This window comes from Meles meles, chromosome X (genome assembly GCF_922984935.1).
Source record: "Meles meles chromosome X, mMelMel3.1 paternal haplotype, whole genome shotgun sequence".
In the NCBI taxonomy this organism is placed as follows: Eukaryota; Metazoa; Chordata; class Mammalia; order Carnivora; family Mustelidae; genus Meles; species Meles meles.
In genome coordinates, this window is record NC_060087.1 from 116,089,574 (window position 1) to 116,113,569 (window position 23,996).

General features: G+C 43.6%; 1 protein-coding gene across 2 annotated transcripts; it reads left to right on the forward strand.

Annotated features, from left to right (window-relative positions):
- ZNF449 (zinc finger protein 449) lies at positions 1 to 23,612 on the forward strand. 2 transcript variants are annotated; one of them, XM_045994514.1, is made up of 5 exons: positions 1 to 8; positions 2,163 to 2,611; positions 4,629 to 4,833; positions 20,370 to 20,483; positions 20,676 to 23,612. In XM_045994514.1, the coding sequence occupies exons 2-5, from the start codon at positions 2,258 to 2,260 to the stop codon at positions 21,557 to 21,559; spliced, it is 1,557 nt and encodes a 518-aa protein (XP_045850470.1). In that variant the 5' UTR covers positions 1 to 8; positions 2,163 to 2,257; the 3' UTR covers positions 21,560 to 23,612. The 2 variants fall into 2 exon arrangements, with proteins under 2 accessions (XP_045850470.1, XP_045850469.1); XM_045994513.1 differs by lacking the exon at positions 1 to 8 and adding an exon at positions 370 to 461.
- The last annotated feature ends 384 nt before the right edge of the window (positions 23,613 to 23,996 follow it).

Here is a 23,996-nt window from a genome sequence, read left to right on the forward strand (position 1 = left end):
CCGAGGCGGTGAGTCCCCGAGCGGCCAGAGGGCGTGGCCGTCCCTGGGGCGCGGGCGCGGGCGCGGGCGGCGGGGCTCACATCCCGCTAGGGCTGTGCCAAACGGCGGCCGCCAACCCTGACCCGGCGGCGGCCGCCAACCCTGACCCGGCGGCGGCCGCGTGGACGAGCGACGGGCGGCGGGCCCCTATCCGGCCCGGGTCCCCGCCGCCGCTCCCTACGACCCGGCCGGGCCTTCCCGGGGTTGTCCCGGGCCAGAGCGCCCGTCGGGGCGCCGGGACATCCTGTGGGGAGCGCGCGGGGGCCGTGCCGGCGCCCCGGGCAGCCGATTTGTAACCGGCTTTTAGACGTTCCCGCGACGTGTCCCTCCTCGCCTTTCCGCGAGTGCCCGCTTTGCACACACCCTCTTTATCCGTGGGCCGTGTGAGCGCGGGCTCGCTCGGGCCGGTTTGGGGAGAAGCCGTGAGTCCTGGGGTGCAGCGAGGTTTCCCTGCGGGACGGCGGGTGGAGGGACGGCGGGACAGTGAGGGCCCCGCTGGACGCGGTGGAGGGTTCGGGCCCATCTGGGGAGGGCGGCGGGCTGCGAGGCTGAGCGGGGTCAGGGCGGGTCCACAGCCCAAGCCGGCCAGGTTCCTGGATGCCTTCCAGAGAAGAGGGTTCGGTGCCCAGGCGGGGACGTGGAAGCTTTCTAGGAATGAGTCGTGGGGAGCAGTAACCTGGCTGGAGCGCTTCCTCGGCTGGGGCAGGCCAGGCGTGGCTGCTGTTTGCTTCCACGCAGCTGCAGCCACCGCATTTTCTGAACTCGATGCTATGATTATTTTCATGTTAAGGTGAAACTGGGTGTTAGGGTCGCAAAGCGAGCAGGTTATCACATGTGGATGGGTCTGCTGCTAAAAGTTCAGGTTACCATCAAGATATAGGGTCACGGTGTACGTTTGGGATGACTAGGTAGGGAGATTATGAGTGTTTTTTGCCCTGTGCCACTCCAAGGAAGAGGATGATTATGTGAGGCATCTTGGCAAATATAGAGAGAGAATCCATAGCATAGGGTGGGTACTGGTATTGAGACCTAGTCTGTACCAGTCGGTGACCTCAGACATTGCACTAAGAACATCTGGATGATTTTTAGATACCAATGTTGCAGAGATCTGTTCATTCTAACCTTCTCACCATTTCCTTCTGGCATTGACCATGAGGCCTGGGACAGCTTATTCAGTGCTCCTGAGCTGCCAGCATCAGTCAGCTCATCTGTACCCAGGGCATCGTGCTAGTCCCCACCTGCTCGCTCTGGGTGAGCGCCACGTGACCTGCCACGTGCGGGAGACTTGGAACAGCACTGGGACATAGTGTCATGAACGTGATCAGTGTCCTTGGTTACCCGTGCAGACCAGATGGCTGGTCGCCTGCCCTGTGGCAGTATGTTGTTGTCATGAGAAAGCGCTCTGACTTGCCATCGCAGAACGAGGGTCAGGCCCCTGTTGGTGGAAGTACAGGCATGTTGAGTGGAGAAGAATGAAGGGTTGTGAATTGGCAGCCTGTGGAGGCGAGGCTCTAGCTAAGATGCCGATGGCTGAAGGTGACCATGGGTCACTGCAAGGCACATGGATTCACGGTCATTCATCAGTGCTCCCCCATTTCTTTTGTGGCCTGTGTATATTCGGAGACACAAGACAGCTTGTATTAGACTGGGAGTTAGTTTACAGGCCGGCACATCCCTGGTGGCTCATTTATGGGAAGAGTTCTTAGCTTTGGATCAATGGAATTCTAGAGGCGAGCTGTCCTGTAGAACCTTCTTCAATGTTATCTGTAGAGCATTTGAAATGTGGCTAGTTCGAATGAGAAACTGAATGTGCGGTTTCAATGGATTTAAACCGAAACAGTCCCGTGGAACCTGTGGCTACCGTATTGGGTAGTGGAGCTCTAGAGGGTCCGTGTATGGTTGAGAACATTTTGTGAATTTTTGGAAAATGGATGCAGAATTCGATGTGTCTGTGTGTTTTTCTAGAAACTGATTCCATGGCCTTCATTAGATTCTCAGAATCACCAACAAAGATTAAGGTCTGCTGCTCTAGGGCGTGGTGGAAAGTGGGCAAGTTCAGGGAGCCGAGGATGGCCACTGGTAACCACTGCTGTTCCCCCTTTCTCGTTTTGTCCTGTCCTCAGCTGTGGGTGGCTCCCCCTTGACGCCTAAAGAGAGGAGCACATTGGAATCTGAGACTTCAGGCCCCAGAGAAAGTGTACACGGCCAGAGCGGGGCGATGGCGGTGGCCCTGGGTTGTGCCATCCAGGCCTCGTTGAATCAGGGCTCCGTGTTTCAAGACTACGACGCCGACTGTGAAGTCTTCCGTCAGCGCTTTAGGCAGTTCCAGTACAAAGAAGCAGCTGGGCCTCATGAAGCTTTCAACAAACTCTGGGAGCTTTGCTGTCAGTGGCTGAAGCCAAAGATGCGTTCTAAGGAGCAAATTCTCGAGCTGCTGGTGTTGGAGCAGTTCCTAACCATCCTGCCCACCGAGATAGAGACCTGGGTGAGGGAGCATTGCCCAGAGAATAGAGAAAGAGTTGTGTCACTGATAGAAGACTTACAGAGAGAGCTGGAGATCCCAGAGCAGCAGGTGAGAAAGGAGTTTGGGACCTTGGTAATGAGACAAAAAGAAGTAGCCGAGACATCTGATACTCGAGCAGACATTTTCTGTTGTGAGCTCCGTGCTTTCCCTGAAGTGATTTTCATTTTTCCCTTCTGCTGGAATTAGCAGATATGGCTCGGCAATTCTCAGCTGTTAAACCCCACTCCTGTTCTGGGACAAATATTTGGTACTGCCTCTTCTACTATCCTGAAATGAAATTTATGTAGAATGTAACCTGCTTCTGTACACAAAATCAAAAAACATTGCTATGAGAAGTGCTCTGTGGTCTGTGGGCCAAATGCAGCTCGTGGCCCATTTTCTGCAGCTCGTAAGCCAGTAATGATTATTGCCTTTTTTATTTTTTATTTTATTTATTTATTTATTTATTATTTTTTTAAAAGTTTTTTAAAATTTATTTGTCAGAGAGAGAGGGAGAGAGAGACCAAGTAGGGGGAGCAGCAGGCAGAGGGAGAAGCAGGCTCCCCACTGAGCAAGAAGCCTGATGTGGGACTTGATCCCAGGACTCTGGGATGATGACCTGAGCCAAAGGCAGCTGCTTAACTGACTGAGCCACCCAGACGCCCCTGGTTATTACCTTTTCAGAGGGTTGTTAATACAAGAACTGTACACAGTAGACCAACATGCCCCACGAAGTGTACATTATTTATTATCTGACTCTTTTTATTAAAGATTTTATTTATTTATTTGACAGAGATCACAAGTAGGCAGAGAGGCAGCCAGGGGGCAGAGGAAGCAAACTCCCTGCTGAGCAGAGAGCCCAATTCGATGCAGGGCTCGATCCCCGGACCCTGGGATTATGACCTGAGCGGAAGGCAGAGGCTTAACCCACTGAGCCACCCAGATGCCCCTTATCTGACTCTATAAGAAGATGTTGCCAACCTGAGTGAAGTGGAGGCCAGAAAGGATATAAAGGAAAGGGAATGTAGTTTGTCACCATTGAATGAGCGTGCGAACACACACGTTGGGGCTTGACCGCACCCGAAGACCTCATGAGGTTGTCGCATGCTCACGTCTGTCCAGAGACTCACTGCGAAGGTGACAGCCACTGGCTCGGCTGGTCTCTGACTTTTCCAAGTGGCCACACATGTTAGTCAGGCTGAGCAATAAATAACAGAGTGGTTGCCTGATGTCCAGAGTAGGGCATTTCCAGAAGATTCAAGTCATGCTAAATCATGCAGAAATATTTTGTGTCTGTATGTGTACTGGGATGACGTTGACAGGCTCTTTGTCCCTAGACAAAAGTTCGCGGGGGCACTCCAGAGTTGATGGGGGCCCGGAGCATTTCTGCACCGGGAATGAGACTCCCGTCTCCACCTGCTAAGTTCAGCCACCTGCCATGGTGCCGCGTCAGCCTTTGGTGGCGGCGCCATTGTCCCCCACTCAGAAGCCCCTGGCACGGGGCAGAACTTTTGGCGGAAGGGAGAAAGGGCTTCCCGTTGGGCCCTAGGGGCCCGGCATCGTGTGTTGAGAGGGATCTGCAGGTAGCCTGCCGGAGCCAGCATCTTCCAAAGTTTCCTGTCGCCCACCCCCGTCCCCCAGGAGAGAATGAATTCATGGTGTTCCCTTCCTTTCTCTGTCTGCTGGCTTTGGCTTGCTCTCTAGGATTTTATCCGCCTGTGGCCTCATTGTGCACTGCCCAGTGTGACAGCCACCAGCCAAGAGTGGCTCTTGAGCACCTAGAGATGTGGCTAGTCCACACTGAGATGCACTCTAAGTATAAAATGCTCCTCCCATTCAGAAGACCGAGTCAGAAAGAGGAAGTAGGTGAAATGTCTGATGAATGCTTGTCCATATTGATTACATTCTGAAAGTACGGTATTTTAGCCATATTGGGTGAAATCGTGCATGTCATTAGGATCGACTTCACCAGTGTCTTTTTTTATGTGGGTCCTGGAAAATTAAAATCATGTGGGTGGCTCCCATTGTTGTCCTTGGGCAGTGCTGGTGTCGACTGGAGAGTGATGGGTTGTGCCCTTTTCCCCAGATCGATAGGCAGGAAATGCTGTTGGAGGAGCTGGCACCAGTGGGCCCGGCGCACGTGCCACCAAACATCCACCTGGAGTCGCCCCCGCTGCAGGTGATGGGACCTGCCCCAGACGCCCCTGGTGCCGAGGCCTGGATGCCCCAGGCAGGGCTGCCGGAGCTGGGCTATGGAGCTGCTGAGGACTGCCAGCCCTTCCTGGACCCTGGTAAGGCAGGGGGTTCACTTCCTTTCTGTGGTTCGTGTTTTGAGAGCTTGAGAGCTCCCCAGGTTTGGGGTTGGGTTAGCAACACCGATTACCGGAGGGAAGCGGACCACTGTGATCAGGAGTACGAGGAGGGGTGCCCTCTAGGAATAGCTGGGAGCAGAGTGGGGGACATCAAGTGGGATTCAGAACCCCTTCAGCTGATGACCCTGCTCAAGAAGCCTATTTTTCTCCTTTCAGTGTTTTTTTTTATTGTTGTAAAATACACACAACCCAAGATTTAGTGTCTTAATCATTTTGACGTGTAGAGTTCAGTGGTATTGAATACATTCGTAATGTGGAACCATCCCTACCATCCATGTTCATAACGACTTTTATGCTGTAAAACTGAAACCCCATACTCGTTTAAACAAAAACTCCGCATCTCCCCAGCCCCTGGAGACTATGATTCAACTTTCCATCTCTCTGAATTGGACTCCGCTATGTACCTTGTATAAACGGGATCATATAGTATCTGTCGTTTTGAGACTGGTTTATTTCACTTAGCAGAATGTCCTTCAGGTTTATGCAGGTTGCAGCGTGGGTCAGTGTTTCTATCCAAGTAAAGGCTAAATAACATTTTGTTGATCTGTTTTCCATAGGCATATACTTGGGTTGCTTCTGTGTTTCAGCTGTTGTGAGTAATGCCTGTATGAACATGGGTGTGCACATACCTTTTTGAGGCCCCGCTTTTACTTCTTTTGGGCACATAACCAGAGGTGGAATTGCTGAATCATATAGGAATTCTATTTTTTTAAAAGATTTTATTTATTTATTTGACAGAGAGATCACAAGTAGGCAGAGAGGCAGGCAGAGAGAGAGAGAGAGGAGGGGAAGCAGGCTCCCTGCTGGGCAGAGAGCCGGATGCGGGGCTCCATCCCAGGACCCTGGGATCATGACCTGAGCCAAAGGCAGAGGCTTAAACCACTGAGCCACCCAGGTGCCCCGGGAATTCTATTTTTAATTGAGGAGTAGCCTCCACAGTGGCTGCACCAGTTTCCATGCCCCCCGACAGTGCATAACCTTTCTGGGTTCTCCACATCCTCACCAACACTTGTTGGTTTCCGATTTGTGATAGCAGCATTCCTCATTGGTGTGGGGTGGTCTCTCAGGGTAGTTTGGATTTGCATTTCTCAAGTGATTAATGGTATTGAGCATGTGCTGATTGACTGTTCGGATATCTTCTTTGGAGAAAGTCAGTTCACATCCTTTGCACATTGTAAAATCCATTTGCTTTTTGTCATTGGATTTCAGAGTTCTCTATATATTCCGGATATTAATTCCATATAAGATAGGATTGGCGAATATTTTTCCCAATTGTCGGTTGCCTTTTACTTTGTTGAAGCTTTTGATGGAAAATTTTAAAATTTTTCATGAAGTACTCTGTGCCCACTTTTTTCTTTTGTTGCCTATACTTTAGGTGTCATAGAAATCATTTAGGTGTCCAAGAAATCATTGCCGAATTCAATGTCTTGAAGCTTTTCCTCTATGTTTTCTTCCAAGTTTTATAATTTTCGGTCCTAATTTTAGGAATTTGATCTGTTTTGTGTTAATTTTTGCATGTGCTCATACATAAGGTTCTAACTTCATTTATTTGCACGTGCATAATCTAGTTTTCCCAGCACCGTATGTTGAAAGAGTATTGTTTCGCTATTGAATGATCTTGGTATCATTGTTAACAATCACTTCCACATATATATGAAGGTTTATTTATGTGCTGTCTATTGTATTCTATTGGTCTATATGCCTGTCTTTATGCCAGTACCAACCTATTTTGATTACTGTTACTTTTTAATAGGTTTTGAAATCAGGAAGTGTGAGACCTCTAGCTTTGTTCTTCCTTTCCAAATTTTTTTTTTGTTTGTTTATTTGGGCATCCCTGGAAATTCCATATAAATTTTAGGTATGGATTTTTCTATTAAATTTTTTTAGAGAGTGTGAGCAGTGGTTGGGGGGAGAAGGAGAGAGAGAATTATAATAGGCTCCATGCCCAGGGTGGAGCCTGATGTGGGGCTCGATCTCATGACCTTGAGCTCATGACCTGAGCTGAAATCAAGAGCTGAATGAATCAAGATAACTGACTGAGCTATCCAAGCGCTCCTGGGTTTTTCTTTTTTATTTAAAGATTTTCATTTATTTGACAGAGATCACAAGTAGGTGGAGAGGCAGGCAGAGAGAGAGGAGGAAGCAGGCTCCCAGCTGAGCAGAGCCCAATGCGGGGCTCGATCCCAGGGCCCTGGGACCATGACCTGAGCCAAAGGCAGAGGCTTTAACACACTGAGCCACCCAGGCACCCTGGGTTTTTCTATTAATGCAAAAAAGAGTATCATTGGGGTTTTGATAGATTGTGTTGAACCTGTATATTACTTTTGGGAGTATTGACATCTTAACAATATCAAGTCGTCTAGTCCATGAACATGTGATGTGTTTTCCCTTATATCTTCTTTGTTTTCTTTTATCAATGTTTTGTAGTTTTAATTGTACAAGTCTTTCACATATTTGTTTAAGTTAACTCCTAAGTATTTTATTCTTTTCAGTGCTGTTGTAAGTGGAATTGTTTTCATAGTTTCCAGAATTTTTCATTGTTCATTGTTAGTATATAGAAATTGAACTTATTTTTGCAAGTTCATTTTGTATCCTGGTATTTTGCTGATTTCATTTATGAATTTTAACAGTTTTTTAGTGGAAACTTCAAGGGTTCTGCATATTAGATCATATCATCTTCCAGTAGAGACCATTTTACTTCGTCCTTTCCAATTTGAATGCCTTTTTCTTTTTATCGCCTAATTGCTCTAGCTAGAACGTCTAGTACTGTGTTGAAGAGAGTGGGCAAAGCAGGCATCCTTGCCTTCTACCTGACTTTAGAGGAAAAGCTTTCAGTCTTTCACCATTGAGTATAAAGTTCCCTCTTGGATTTTCCTGTATGGCTTTTATTATGTGGAGGCAGTTTCCTTCTGTTCCTATTTTGTTGAGTGTTTCGCTTTTTTATCATGAAAGGATGTTGAATTCTGTCAGTTGCTTTCCCCACATCGCTTGAGATGATAATGTGTTTTTTTCCCTTCATTCTGTTAATGTGGCATATTGTATTGACTGATTTTCATATGTTGAAACATTCTTGCATTCCAGGAACAAATATCACATGGTCATGATGTATAATCCTTACATATGCTGCTGAATTCAATTTGCTAAAATTTTTTCAGGTTTTTTTTTTTAAATCAGTGTTCATAAGGGATATTGGTGTGTCATTTTCTAATAGTGTCTTTTCTGGCTTTGGTATTGATAATGTTGGCCTCAGAGAATAAGTCAGGAAGTGTCTCCTTCCCTTCATTTTTTTTTTATTTAAAAAGCTTTTTTTTTTTAAGAAGATTGTATTTATTTATTTATTTATTTGAGAGAGAGAGCACAAACAGGGAGAGGGTAGAGGGAGAAGGAGAAACAGACTCCCCACTGAACAGGAGGCCCAGAGCAGGGCTTAATCCCAGGACTCCAGGATCATGACCCGAGTGGAAGGCAGATACTTAACTGATTGAGCCACTCAGATGTGCCTTTTTGAAAGTTTAAGAATGATTTGTATTAGTTCTTCTCTACATGTTTGGTGGAAGCCACCAGTGAAGCTATCAGGTCTAGGGCTTTTCTTTGTTAGGAGATTTTTGATTGTTGCTTCAATCTCTTTACTGGTTATAGGTCTATTCAGATTTTTCTCATTCTTTATGATTTAGTCTTGGTGGGTTTTGTGTTTCTGGTAATTTATCCATTTCATCTAGGTGATCCAATTTGTTTGTGTACAATTGTTCATAGTACTCTTATAATTCTCTTAATTTATGTAGAATCTTTGGTAATATCACCGCTTTAATTTTTTAAATTCTTTATTTAAATTCAATGTAGTTAACATATACTATATTAGTTTCATAGGTAGAATTTAGTGATTCGTCAAATTCATCACTTTCAAATAACCCAGTGCTCATCACATCACATGCCCTCCTTAATGCCCAATTACCCCATCCCGCCTCTCCCCTCCCCTCTGTTTCCTAAAGTTCAGTGTCTCTTATGGTTTGCCTCCCTCTCTATTTCATCTTATTTTATTTTCCCTTTTTAATTTTAATGATTTGAGCCTTTCTCTTTTTCTTAGTTCTTCTAGCCAGAGGTTTCTCAAGTTCATTGATCTTTACAAAAAAACAATTTTTGGTTTCATCGATTTTCTCTGTTGTCTTTCTAGTCTTTATTTTGTTTATTTCTGCCTATTCTTTATTGCTTCCTTCCTTCTACTAGCTTTGGGTTTAGTTTTTTTTCTTATTAGTTCCTTAAGTTATAAAGTTATGTTATTGTTTTGGGATCATTTTTGTTTACTAATGTAAGTACTTACAACTATAAAATCCTGGTACTTTGCATTTTCATTTTCATTTATCTCTAAGTATTTTCTTTTTTCAAGATTTTATTTATTTATTTGACAGAGAGATCACAAGTAGGCAGAGAGGTAGGCAGAGAGCGAGGGGGATGCAGGCTCCCTGCTGAGCAGAGAGCCCGATGTGGGGGCTCGAACCCAGGACCCTGAGATCATGACCTGAGCTGAAGGCAGAGTCTTAACCCACTAAGCCCCTCAGGTGCCCCTGTTTCTAAATATTTTCTAATTTTCTTTGTGATTTCTTCTTGCATACATTGGTTGTGTAAGAGATGTTATTTAATTTTCACAAATTAGTCAATTTTCCAGTTTTCCCTTTGTTTTATTTCTCATTTCATCCCATTGTGGTTAGAGTATGTACTTTGAATGACATCCATTTTTAAAATATATTGGAACTAACTTGTGGCCTAACATACAGTCTGTATCCCAGAAATTGTCTCAGGTGCACTTGAAAATAATCTGACATTTTTATTCTAGCCATCTTAGTAGGTGTTAAGTGCTATCTAATTGAGGTGTGATTTGCATTTCTTCAAAGACTAATGGTGTTGAGCATCTTTTCATGGACTTAGCAGTCATTTGTATATATTTATTGGAGAAATGCCTATTTAGAGTTTTTGCCTGTTTTTAAATTGTATTATATGTGTTTTTATTATTGAGTTGTATATGATCTTTGCATATTCTAGATAAAGTCTGTTATAGATATATGACTTGTAAATATTCTTTCATGTTCTATGGTTTGTCTTTTAACTTTCTTTTTTTAAAAAGATTTTCTTTATTTATTTGAGAGAGAGCACGAATGAGAGCAGCAAGCAGAGGGAGAGGAAGAAGCAGGCTTCCTGCTGAACAGGGAGCCTGAGGTGGGACTCGATCCCAGGACCCTGGGATTGTGACCTGAGCCAAAGGCAGACACTTCAGTGACTGAGCCAGCCAGGCGCCCTTCTTTTCACTTTCTTAATTGTGTTCTTTTAACACAGTTTTAAAAAAATTTTGGTAGCCCAATTTAATTATTTTTTCTTTTGTTGCTTATGTTTTTTATGTCAGATCTTAGAAATCATTGCCTAATACAAGGTCATGAAAATTGACCCCTAAATTTTCTCCTAAGAGTTTATAGTTTTAGCTTACATTTAACCCCTTAATTCATATTCAGTTAATTTTAGTGTAAGTTGCACAGTAGTGGTTCAAATAATATGTATATATATATTTATATTTTTAAAAATTTTATTTATTTGAGAGAGAGAGAGCACGAGCAGTGGGGAGGGGCAGAGAAAGAAGGAGAAACAGGCTCCCCACTGAGCAGGGAGACTGACATGGGGCTTGATCCCAGGACCCCAGGATCATGACCTGAGCCGAAGGCAGATGCTTAACTGACTGAGCCACCCAGGCAACCCTATTTATATATATTTTTGCATATTCAGTTGTTTCAGCATGATTCGTTAAAAAGGTAATTCTTTTCAAATTGAAAGGCCTTGAAACCCTTGTCAAAAATCAGTTGATGGGGCACCTGGGTGGCTCAGTCAGTTAAGCCTCTGCCTTAGGCTCAGGTCATGATCCCAGGGTCCTAGAATTGATCCCCACGTCGCGGGGGGGGGGGGCTCCCTACTCAGCAGGGAATCTGCTTCTCCCTCTGCCCCTCCTCCCACTCATGCTCTCTCTCTCAAATAAATAAACAAAAACTTAAAAAAGTCAGTTGACCACAGGTATATGGGCTTTTTGATGATCAGTCATGTCTATTCCACTGATGTATATGTCTGTTTTTTTTGGAAATATCACAGTGTCTTTATTATTGCATGGTAGTATTTTGGAAACGTGAAAGCGTGATGGCTCTCAACTTTTCTATTTTTCAAGATTATTTTGGCTGTTCTGAGTTTGTTACAACTCCATATGATATTTAGAATCAGTTTATCACTTTCTACAAAGAAGTCAGCTGGGTTTCTGGCAGGGGTTGTGTTGAACATGTAGATCAGTCTGGGGAGTATTGCCTTGTTAACAATATTAAATTTGTGATGCATGCACGTGGGGTGCTTTTCCATTTATTTAGATCTTATTTCAGTTTTTATAATATTTTATAATTTCCCAAGTGTAAGTTTTAAACTGCTTTTATTAAATTTGTTCCTAAGTATTTTATTCTTTTTTAATAGCATTGTCAGTGGAATTGTTTTCTTTTTTCTTTTTTTAAAGGATTTTATTTATTTATTAGAGAGGGAGAGCATAAGTAGGGGAAGCGGCAGGCAGAGGGAGAAGCAGGCTCCCTGCTGAGCAAGGAGCCTGGCAGGGGACTCTGCCCCAGGACCTTGGGATCAACCTGAGCGGAAGGCAGACACTTAACCTCCTCAGCCACCCAGGAACCCCTAGATATGCGAAGTCCTTGATCTCACAAAGCTTACATTCTAGATAGAAGAGACCAACTTATAAACAAATGAGTGTTACAAAGTAATAAATGTCAGAGAGTAAAAACAGGGAGATGATCCTGAAGTCTGACAGGGCTATTTTATTTCTGGTCAGGGAAGTTATCTCTGAGGAGGTGACGTTGGAGCTGGACCTGATTAATAAGGAGCCCGTCACATCAAGTTCTGGGAGAAGAGCCCTCCACGGAGTGATCCTTTTTTGTTTCTTTTTTTTTTTCCTGATTGCCCTGGCTAGGACCCCTAGTACAATGTTGAACATAAATGGTGTGACTGGGCATCCTTGTCTTGTTCCTTATTTCAGGGGAAATGTACTTAATCTTTTGTCATTATGTATAATATTAGCTATGAGTCTTTCATAGATTCCTTTTATCTGGATGAGGAAATTCCCTTCTCATGGAATAGTGAGTGTTTTTATCAAGAAACTGGTGAATTTTGTCACATGTTTTTTAATGTGTCTATTGAGATGACCATGTGGTTTTTACTTTTCATTCTTTTGTAATGGTATATTTCCTTAACTTGTTGTTTAAAGATATTATTTATTTGACAGAGAGAGGGATAGCGAGAGAAGGAACATAAGCAGGGGGAGAGGGAGAAGGATCCCAGGACCCCGAGATCATGACCTGAGCTGAAGGCAGATGCTTAACTGACCGAGCCACCCAGGCACCCCTATTTCTTTAACTTTTTTTTTTTAAAGATTTTATATATTTATTATATGTCAGAAAGAGAGAGAGAACACACAAGTAGTCACAGAGGCAGGCAGAGGCAGAGAGAGAAGCAGGCTCCCCTGCCAAGCAAGGAGCCCGATGTGGGACTCGATCCCAGGACCCCAGGATCATGACCCGAGACGAAGGCAGCGGCCCAACCCGCGGAGCCACCCAGGCGCCCCTTTCTTTAACTTTTGAATGTTAAGTCAACATTGCATTCCTGAGATAAATACCACTTGATACTGGTGTAGAATTCATATTATATGTTGCTGGAGTTGGTTTGCTAGTATTTTGTTGAAGATTTTTTAAATCCATTTGTATCAGAAATACTGGTCTGTAGTTTTTTTGGTCCTGTCTTTATCAGATTTTGTTATCAGGGTAATACTGGCCTCATAGAATGAGTGGCAAAGTCTTCCCTCCTTTTCTAGTTTTTGGAAGTGTTGAGGGAGAATTTCTTTCTTTTTTTTTTATTCATTTATTTGACAGACAGATCACAAGTAGGCAGAGAGGCAGGCAGAGAGAGAGAGAGAGGAAGCAGGCTCCCCGCCAAGCCAGACGCGGGCCTCGATCCCAGGACCCTGAGATCATGACCTGAGCCGAAGGCAGAGGCTTAACCCACTGAGCCACCCAGGCACCCTGGAAGTGTTTAGGGAGAAGTTCTATTTTTTCTTTTGTTGTTTATACTTTGGATGTCATATATAAGAAACTGTTGCCTAATTCAAGGTCATAAAGATTAATACCTATGTTTCCTTCTAAGAGTCTTGTGGATTTAGCTCTTAAATTTAGGTCATTGATCCATTCTGAATTAACATTCGTATGTGATGTGAGGAGTGGGACCAACTTCATGCTTTTTGCCTGTGCACATCCAGTTGTCCCAGCACCATTTGTGGATAAGACTGTTCTTCCCCATGGAATTGTCTTGGTACCTTTATAACAAGTTAGTTGCTAATTCATGTCAAGGATATTTGGTATTTCGTAAATATTGATTCTATTCCATTGATACATTTTTCTTTCCTTATGCCATTAAAGAGTGTTGGAAAGTATTGCATTCTCTTCTATGCAGTGAGACATTATGTAGAATCAGTGATACTTCTTTTTCTTTAAGATTTTATTTATTTATCTGACAGAGAGAGAGAGACAGCAAGAAAGGGAACACAAGCAGGGGGAGTGGGAGAGGGAGAAGCAGGCCTCCCGCTCAGCAGAGAGCCCGATGTGGGGCTCGATCCCAGGACCTGGGGATCATGACCTGAGCCGAAGGCAGGTGCTTCACTGACTGAGCCACCCAGGTGCCTCGTAGAACATTGTTTCCAGTGGTGTATCTGGCTGTTCACTTCGCTTAGAAGCAGAAATGGCCTGAGGGTATGGCTTTTACATTTTTGAACATTTGTTTTATGGTACAGCATTTTGACTGCCCTGGAGAATTTTCCATATGCACTTGAGAAGAATGCATATTCTGCACTTCTTGGTTGGAGTGTTCTTTTTTTTTTTTTTTTTCAAAGATTTTATTTATTTATTTGAGAGAGAGACAGGAAGAGACAGCATGAGAGAGGAGAAGATCAGAGGGAGAAGCAGACTCCCCGTGGAGTTGGGAGCCTGAAACGGGACTGGATCCCAGTACTCCGGGATCATGACCTGAGCTGAAGGCAGTTGCTCAACCAACTGAGCCACCCTGGCGCCCTTGGTTGGAGCGTTATATGAATGTCTGTGACATTTAGTTGGCTTGTAAGTTTTTGTCTTCTCTTGTTGATCTTCTGCCTAATTTTCTATCTAGCAGTGTAGAGAGGGATTGAATTCTCCAACCATAATTGCTCAGTTGTTGTATTGCTTTTACTATTTCTGTCAGTTTTTGCAATCATGCATTTGGTACTCTGTTTTTCAGTGCATGTATGGTTATAAACGTTCTATCTTCCTGATTGATTGGTCATTTTATCATTATAAAATGATCCTCTTTATCTCTAGTAACTTTTTTTGTTTTGATGTCCATTTTGTCTGCTCTTAGTGTAGTCACTCTGGCTGTCTTGCGGTTATTTGCATGATACATCTTTGTCCATCCCTCTACTTTGGTCTCTTTATCTTTGAATCTAAAGTGTCTCCCATAGGCAGCATGTAGTTGGATTTTTATTTTTTTATTTTTTTAATTATTATTATTTTTATTTGACAGACAGATCACAAGTAGGCAGAGAGGCAGGAAGAAAGAGAGGAGGAAGCAGGCTCCCCCCTGAACAGAGAGCCCAATGATGCGGGGCTCTATCCCAGGACCCTGGGACCATGACCTGAGGCGAAGGCAGAGGCCTTAACCCACTGAGCCACCCAGGCACCTCGTGTAGTTGGATTTTTAAAATCTAGTAGGACAGTCTCTGCCTTTTGATTGAATTATTTAATCCATACATATTTAATCTTATTTTTGATATGGTGTAATTACACCTGCCATTTTACTTTTTGTTTTCTATATGTCTCATACCTTTTTTGTTTCTCTTTCCTTCGTTTGCTGATTTCTTTTGCACAAAAGTAATTACTTTGAATATAGCACCTTACATAAATGAAGTTTCAGCATTTTTTGGTTATTTCCTTAGTGGTTACTCTAGAGATTAGCTGTACATCTTACCATCATCAGCTTTAGACTTACATTAATTTAATGCTAGTGAAATATAGAAATATTTCTCCAGGCGTGCCTGGGTGGCTCAGTTGATGAAGCATCCAATTCTCGATTTCGGCTCAGGTCATGGTCTCAGGGTTGTTAGATCAAGCCCAGTGTTGGGCTCTGCACTGGGCATGGAGCTTGGTTAAGATTCTCTCTCTCTAGATGCCTGGTGGCTCAGTCTATTGAATGTCTGCCTTCGGCCCAGGTCATGATCGCAGGGTCCTGGAATCGAGTCCCACACTGGGTTCCTTGCTCAGTGGGGAGCCTGCTTCTCCCTCTGCCTGCTGGTTCCCCTGCTTGTGCTCTCTCTCTCTCTCTCACTCTGAGAAATAAATAAAATCTTAAAAAAACAAGATTCTCTCTCTCCCTTCCTCTCTGCCCCTCCCCCCCCCAATTTTTCCTATATAGCTGTATTCTCTTTTCTCCCTTCTTGTGGTATTGCTATCATACATATTACATTAAAAATGTTAGAAACTCAAAAAAAGTTAGAAACTCAACTGTGTATTGTTAAAGATACTAGTTTAATGTAATTTTAAGACTTCTAAAAGAGCTAGAGAGAGTAGGAATACAAATAGATACTATACTTTTGTTATATTAACCTTATTTATATTTCTGGTTTTCTTCATTTTTCCTGTAGATATATTTATTTATTTAATTAACATATAATGTATTATTAGCCCTAAGGGTTTCCTGTAGATTTTAGTTATTAACTAAACTTTTCTTTTTCTTTTTTTAAAGATTTTAGTTATTTATTTGACAGAGATAGAGATCACAATAAGTCAGAGAAGCAAACAGAGAGAGGGGGGAAGCAGGCTCCCCCCTGAGCAGAGAGCCCGATGTGGGGCTCGATCCCAGGACCCTGAGATGATGACCTGAGCCGAAGGCAGAGGCTTAACCCACTGAGCCACCCAGGTGCCTCCTCTCAGTTTTTCTTTTTTTAAAGATTTAATTTTTTATTTGAGAGGGAGAGAGCACAAGCAGGGGACAGGCAGAGGGAGAGGGGGAAGCAGACTCCCCACTGAGCAGGGAGCCCAATGCGGGACTCGATCCCAGGACCCTGTGATCATGACCTGAGCTAAAGGCAGATGCTCAACTGACCGAGCCTCTTTTGCTTATCAGAAATGTTATTTCACATTCATTTATTATTATTTATTTGTTTATTTTTGAGAAAGAGGGAGAGTGTGGGGAGAGGGTGTGATACAGAGGGAGAGAGAGAATCTCAAGCAGGCTTCCTGCCCAGTGCAGAGCCTGACATAGGGACTCAGTCTCATGAATCTGACATCATGACCTGAGCCTAAATCAGGAGTCTAATGCTTAACTGACTGGGCCACCCAGTGGTTTCTCACATTCATTTTAAAGCTAGCTTTTCCAGATATAAGATTCTTGGTTGGCATTTTTCATTTTTCTTTGAGCACTTTGAATATGCTATATCCTCCTATCTTCTGGCCTCCAGTGTTGCTGATGAGAACTCAGCTTTTAATTTCATTTGGCTTCCCTTGTAAATGACAAGTTGTTTTTCTCTTTTTTCGTTCTTTTCTGTGACTTTGAGGAGTTTTTACTATCATACGTCTGTTTGTAGATCTCTTCGTGTTTGTCTTACTTGGAGCTCATTGAGCCTCCTAGATGTGTAGATGAATGTGTTTCAGTACATTTGGGCAGTTTGGGTCCATTATTTGTTCCTTTTTTTCCCTGCTCCTTTCTTTCCTCTCCTGGTTCTCATTATATACCTGTTAGTGCACTGAGTGGCTCCTCACTTTCCTCTGAGGTTCCATTAATTTCCCTTCGTTCTTTTTTTCCTCTGTTCTTCTGATAATATAGTCTCTATTAATGTAGCTTCAAGTTCACTAATTCTTCTGACAGTTCAAATCTCTTCCTGAGCTGTTCTAGTGAATTTTCTATATCAGTTATTATAGTTTTCAACTCCAGAATTTCCATTGGATGCTTTTTTAATACTTGCTGTTGATATTCTCTGTTTGATGTGATGTGATGTTTGTCATCCAATTTGACTTCTTTAATCATGGTTTCCTTTCATTCTTGGAACATACTCATAATGGCTACTTTCAGGTCTTTGTCGAATTTCGTATGTAGCCACTCACATAGGCAGATTCTGTTGCCTGCTCTTCTTTTTTCCAGAGTATGAGTCATACTTTCCTGTCCACATACGTGTCTCATCATGTTTTGTTGGAAACTGGACATTTTAGATAATATATTATAGCAATTCTCTGTCCTTCTTTCTTCTCCCCAGGGCTTATTATTGTTGGTTGTTTGTTTATTTGTTTGGTAAATGGCTGTATTATTTTAGTGAGGTCTAGTCCACTCTGAAACGTTGAGCATTCGATGTTGCTCATAAGGGAGCACAGCCGTGGGTGTGCACACAGTCACTGTCACCCTTGAATGACAATACTTTTTACAGGGTTTTCTTTGGCTGTCTCTTTCTCTGTCCTGACCCAGCCATTAATTGCCAACTAATTGCTCTGCTGTTTCCAACAGTGCTCTGGAGCATAAGCTCTTGGGAGATGAAACCAGTCCATTTCAGATACCTTTGTTGGGCTAATTCCTGAGGTCAGTTTTTGAGATTTGTTCTGATCCCAGCTCCTCCTAGCTGTCTTTTTCCCCAGTTCTCTCCCACAACCTAGTCAGCCTACAGTTCAGGGTGTATAGTCAATAAATCTGTCAGATTCTTTCCAGTTGCCTTGCATTGTAACCTCTCCTCTTTTTGAGAGTATCCTTAGGCTCAACTGTTTTCACTCTCTGTTGCAGATGATTCCATTCCTGTGCGAATATGTTAGGAGCTGCCTGTTTTAAGGCCTGCTTCTCCCCCGCCCCTCAGGCCAAATCTCTGATCCCTCTCTCTGGAGGTGGGTGAAGTCTCCCTGTAACTTTGTCGCTCTCGGAGCTGAGCTCGAGGTCCCAGTATCAGGCCTTTCTGGGTTGCCACTGCAGGCATAGAACCGCTGCCTTCTAGTCACAGTTGCCTTACAAGGACAATCTGGGAGTCCTCTCAGATTCTTAGCACCCAGGGTAGATCCTTCTTGCCACCGGGAGGGGCTGGGTGGATAAGGAGCCCCCAGCCTCTCAGCCACAATTGCTTGGACTTGAGAATCAACAGTGGTTAGCTGGGGGTAGGATGAGAAGTGCTGACATCCTGCTCATCCCGGGAAGGTAGCCCTCCGAAGGGAGCCGGGGAGCGCCTCCCCCCGACCCTTAGCTCTGCCGATCTAGAGTGCAGCTGGGAGAGGCACTAAAGACACTGTTGCGGTTTAAAATCTGAAGACTCTCCCTATTATCTGTGAATTTTAGCAGATTAACAAAGAAAGATGTTTCCTAGTTTGCTATAGGCCCTTAGGACCAGTTTTTGTTTTTTTAAATTTTTAATAATTTTCACCAGTTTCACCAGGAGGTAAGTCCGCAGAGCTCCTCATGGTACTGTGCTGGAAGTCCATCTCCCCTGCTACGTTTAGGTCATAAATCCGTATTTCATGCCTGTGCCTTGGCTAACTCTGCTTGTTTCAAGTTTCTGTTTGCTCTCACTTTTCCTTCAGCATAGCTCTCCTTCCATGTGACCCCCAGTTTTGTTTGACCCGTGCCTTATGACCCTTTGATCCCAGTCATAGCTTTGAAATCTAAACAAAAACAATCCGAGTTTGAACAGAACTTTATTTGAAATGCATTTGTGCTAATCTTAAAAGGCCTTTCTTTCCATGAAAATATAAAATAAGGTATTTTAGTCCACTTCCTGTTTTGACATGTTTTGAAACTTAAATTTTCATTAACTTGCTAATGTTATTTTAATCATGATAATATTTAAGAAGATAATGCTAGTATTTATTTATTTATAAGGAGTTTATTTATTTGAGAGAGATCGAGCAAGAGCGAGAGAGAACAAGTGGGTTGAGGGGCAGAGGGAGAAGCAGACTCTTCGCTGAGCAAGGAGCCAGACCCGGTCTTGATCTGGGAACGCCGGGATCATGACCTGAGCAGAAGGCAGACGCTTAACCGACTGAGCCACCCAGGCGCCCTAATGCTGATATTTAAACAGCATCCTGCATTTAGATTTATATTATTTTTTTTAAAAGATTTTATTTATTTGAGAGAGAGTGAGCGCACAAGCAGCGGGGAGAGACAGAGGAAGAGGGAGAAGCAGGCTCTTCGCCAAGCAGGGAGCCCAACACGGGGTTCAATCCCAGGACCCTGGGATCATGACCTGAGCTGAAGGCAGACAATTAACTGACTGAGCCACCCAGGCGCCCCTGCATTTAGATTTAAAATCAGCAATTTCCATCCCACACTTTATTGCAGACCAGTACACTTTGCCAGAGCTGAGGAAGGTGAGGAAGGGTTGTGGAAAGAGAACGCAAACCACAGCAGCTCTCCGTGAGGAGAGGGGTGGTAGTATACTAGGGAACAGTAGTGTAGAATCTTGTCCTGGTTGTTCTTTTCTTTCTTTTTTTTTTAATATTTTATTTATTTGACAGAGAGAAATCACAACTAGGCAGAGAGGCAGGCAGGGAGAGAGGAGGAAGCAGGCTCCCTGCGGAGCAGAGAGCCCGATGCGGGGCTCGATCCCAGGACCCTGGGATCATGACCTGAGCCGAAGGCAGAGGCTTTAACCCACTGAGCCACCCAGGCGCCCTCTTTTATTTATTTATTTTTTTAAGAGAGAAAATCTTAACCAAGCTACGCATTCAGTGCACAGTGTGACGCGGGGTTCGATGTAATGACCCTGAGGTCATGATCTGAGCTGAAATCAAGAGTCGGACGCTCAACAGACTGAGCCCTCTGGGCGTACTCTTGTCCGAGTTGTTAGACTGACAGTGAGAAACACTCCGAGAGTTGTTTGGGTTAATTTCAAGAGAGCGCACTTCTGGACTTGGGCTGAAACAAACACTGCTTTTGCTCATTGCCAGCTTCATCATTTTCCATTTGAATTTGAAAATCTCCATGGAAATTATTCTAGTAAACAGTTTCATAACACCTACTTTCAGCTCTCTCTTTGCTTGGTACTCAAGAGCAGCATTTCTCAGTTTTAATATGCCAGAACATGGTGAAGATTTACTTCCTGTTTTGGTTTCGACCTGAATAATTGAATATCAAAATAGATACAGAGATCATTTAGTGCATTGATTTCAACACAGAAAAATTCACTCCCCTTCGGTAGATTAGAGGAGAGTAGCCTTGAATTTCATGTTTTGCTCTTATCTTTAAAAAAGAAAGACTGTCATAAAAAGTCAGGGGTCAAGTCATTCTAACTGGGGAGGAAGTAGACATTAAGTGGCCACATGTCCAAGATACCATCAAGGAAAAACCTTGGTGACATCAAATGTTATGCTTCTCGTCTTTCTTACGGGCAGGATATCCAATACCAAAGCTTGACGTGAGCTTTCCATTGGAGCCTCGGGAAGAAGCGTGGGTAAAAGAACTACAAGAGTCCAAAGAAATGAAGCAATTACTTGATTCCAAGATCGGTAAGTAATTGTTCGCGGATACCACAGAAGAGCAAAAAGAAAAATTCAACCTTGATCAGGATAAAGAGTTTGGGATTCTCCTCAAAGTTTCCGCCTTCCTACTGGTAGTTTAATACAACTCTTGACTTTCCCTCACGGTTTTTTTCCTCTGTGGGACACGGTAACAGCTGCTGTTTCTGTTTCTTCTCTCAGGTTTTGAGATTGGGATAGAAAATGAAGATGAAACTTCCAAACAGAAAAAACTGGAGAACATGTACCCATTTATTGTTACTCTAGAGGGGAACGCTCTCCACGGTCCCATTTTGCAGAAGGACTATGTACCATTGGAGAATCAGTGGGAGAGCCCCCCAGAGGACCTACAGACAGATTTAACAAAACTGGTAGATCAGCAGGAGCCCTCGGCAGGAGAGAAACCTGAAAATTCCAACTTGGAAGAACCTCTCAACCCCAGGCCCCAGAAGAAAAAGAGTCCAGGGGACAAACCTCACCGATGTCCTCAGTGTGGGAAGTGTTTCGCTCGGAAGTCGCAGCTTACAGGGCACCAACGAATTCACTCAGGAGAGGAGCCCCATAAATGCCCCGAGTGTGGAAAAAGATTCCTCCGTAGTTCAGACCTATATAGACACCAACGGCTGCACACAGGGGAGAGGCCCTATGAGTGCACTGTGTGTAACAAGCGATTCACTCGGCGGTCGCACCTGATAGGCCACCAGAGAACCCATTCGGAAGAAGAGACGTACAAATGCCTGGAGTGTGGGAAAAGCTTTTGTCATGGATCGAGTCTCAAAAGACACCTGAAAACGCATTCGGGTGAAAAACCTCACAGATGTCACAGTTGTGGTAAAAGTTTTAGTAGACTGACAGCTCTCACTTTGCATCAGAGAACTCACACGGAAGAGAGACCTTTTAAATGTAATTATTGTGGGAAAAGCTTTAGACAGAGACCCAGCCTTGTTATTCATTTGCGAATTCATACAGGGGAGAAGCCATACAAGTGCAGTCACTGTTCTAAAAGCTTCAGGCAGAGGGCAGGCCTCATTATGCACCAGGTCACTCACTTTAGAGGACTTCTTTGAGAATCGTTAAAGGCAACAGGCTGCCACAGAGATTGACACTAACTAAAATAAAATTAAAAAAAAAAAAAAAGAAATTGACACTAACTTAAAGCAGCCTGTTTGTCTTGGAAGAACCTTTTTGTTTGAGCTTATGAGAACAGGTTTTAAAAACTATCCTGAACCCCATCTTCCAAAGTATATGAATTCTAGAGTATCCATCTACCCTTGCAATGTTCCCAGAGTTGATTTATTCTGTCTCTTATTTTTTTTTTTTATTACAGTGAAGTGGTTTGTGTCCCAGGCCAACCGTATCGTAGCTATAAAGCATAAAGCATATAATCGATGACAGTCCTTTTCAGGGTAGTGTTAATATGATGGATAACCGTGTCCATCAACGGATCTCCTAGAGCAGCCCCAGAATTTTCCTGCTGTCATTGTTAAAGGCGATTATATTAGTTCAAAGCTTTATGTGTCCTAAGTAGCAAGAAAGGAGACAGTGTATTTTGTCAAAGGATAGAAATGTGTCGGGAACACATGTGCCTGGTAAGAATGGGGTTATGGCCATTGGAAGTTTTTATGTTTAAGGAAATTAAGATTTTAACCTTTAGTTATGAGTTGTGCAGTGTTTGCTAGTCTGCTTAGTTGGCAGTCTGGGGTGATGCTACGTAGAACTGAGTAGTCCTTTGAGGATTTCTTCTGTTCATGGAGTAAGTGAGCTCTTTGCGGAAGAGTCCGTTTGACGGTTGATGTCATTCAAGTAGAACCCGATTCAGTTTAGACTGACTGAGGAACCAGTGTCCTTTGCTTTGTACTCTCCTTTGGTATTCACCCAGTGTGTACCTCAGTGCTTTTAAAATTTTACCCATTCTTTAATTCAGTGGCCCTCTAATTGTGTGTCGTAGGGCACTTAGTTCTGCAAGATATTTTACAAATAACTCCAGGACTCCCTGCTGTCTCCACTTTCTAGATTCACAGTGCCCATCAGCCTGTGCGAGTGTCTGAGAGGCCCTCCGGTAAAGGTGGAAAAAAGCCCCTCTTTTGGCTCAGTGTTTGCCAGCCTGTTTGACCCCAGAACCCTTTGTCATGTACACCCAGTGAGAACCCACGGAACTAGTATCCTGCAAATATTCCTTGGGACACACTGTGTTTAACAAATATAGCTGTAGCTATCAGTATAGTCTTGTTGCTCCCAAGCCTAGTTATCTCCAGTTGTTTCAAGGGTGTTATGAAAAGTTCTCTACATATATACATTTTTTATGTAATACACACATCATTAAGGAGGTGGGGGTCACTACTTGAGATAATTTGTACATCGCTCAGTGATTCTCAGCCTCTTTGAAATTTACTTATAACCACACACACATATTGCTACTTATATAAACATTCTCATGTAATCGTGGTAATGACTCAAAGTCCTGTAACAAGGGAAGAACTCTCTTTGTCAGTTATAGCTGTCGGTACCTGAAAATAATCATTCAGCCTAGTTCCTTGTTACGAAACACAAGAGGTAGGACGTTTAAGAATTTTCCCTTTTTGAAGATACCAGTCATCCTTTCCCTAATCAAGAAGGAGGGAAAGTATGTATATTTTTCTATTCCACTGAAGTTCTCGGAAGTGATATTGACTATAAATATTTCGGGGGCAACTACTATGTGCCCAACCAGTCCTGTTCCAGGCTTAATGGAAACCAGTAAAGACATGAATCCATGAGTCCGGTTCATAAGGAGTTTATAATATCGTTAGTTCAACAAGAGTTGGGAAACACATGGAGAACAATGCAAGAGAGTTTGGAATTAAGTGCCAAATCATACCAAGCGCTAGAGCCAGGGTGTGTCTTTAATTCTTGTCATCCGGGTCCCTGTATGATGCTGCTATAAGTGTGGGGTTCGCGTTGAGATCCCAGTAGCAATAAACATGTAACGTGGGAGGAGTCTGAATGTAGAGATGAACAATGCGGAATGTAACGGCTTCTCTTTTCTCTCTTGTGGACTTGCATTCAAACCAGGACAGTGCCTTAGAATGGATGTGCCCAACTGCTCTGTATCTATGCAATATTTTAATAAAGTGGAAATGTGTATGCTCTTCCTGCTTCGGTCATATTTATAATAGTGGTTTGCGCAACTCGGGACCGCTTCCCTGAGCTGTGGCGACAGGCACCGCGACTGACTCCTGCTCCCATCCTACGTCGCAGTCCCCACCGTGGTGCTGGGCTTAGGCATCATTCTGAGCATTCAGTACAGTCAGCTTTAGCTGGGAGGCTTAGCTGCCATCATCGCTTGAGCCCCTCCCCCATCTATAGCCTAAACGCACAACTGGATTTTGCTGGTGAGAGAATGTCTATTATCTCTTTCGTTGTTCTAGTATCCCGTATGTAACAGGCATTAACCCATATTTGTGGCACTGAGTCAAGAAATAGGTGAAGTAGTTCTTGGAAACAGATAGCCCAGTGGATGTGCCT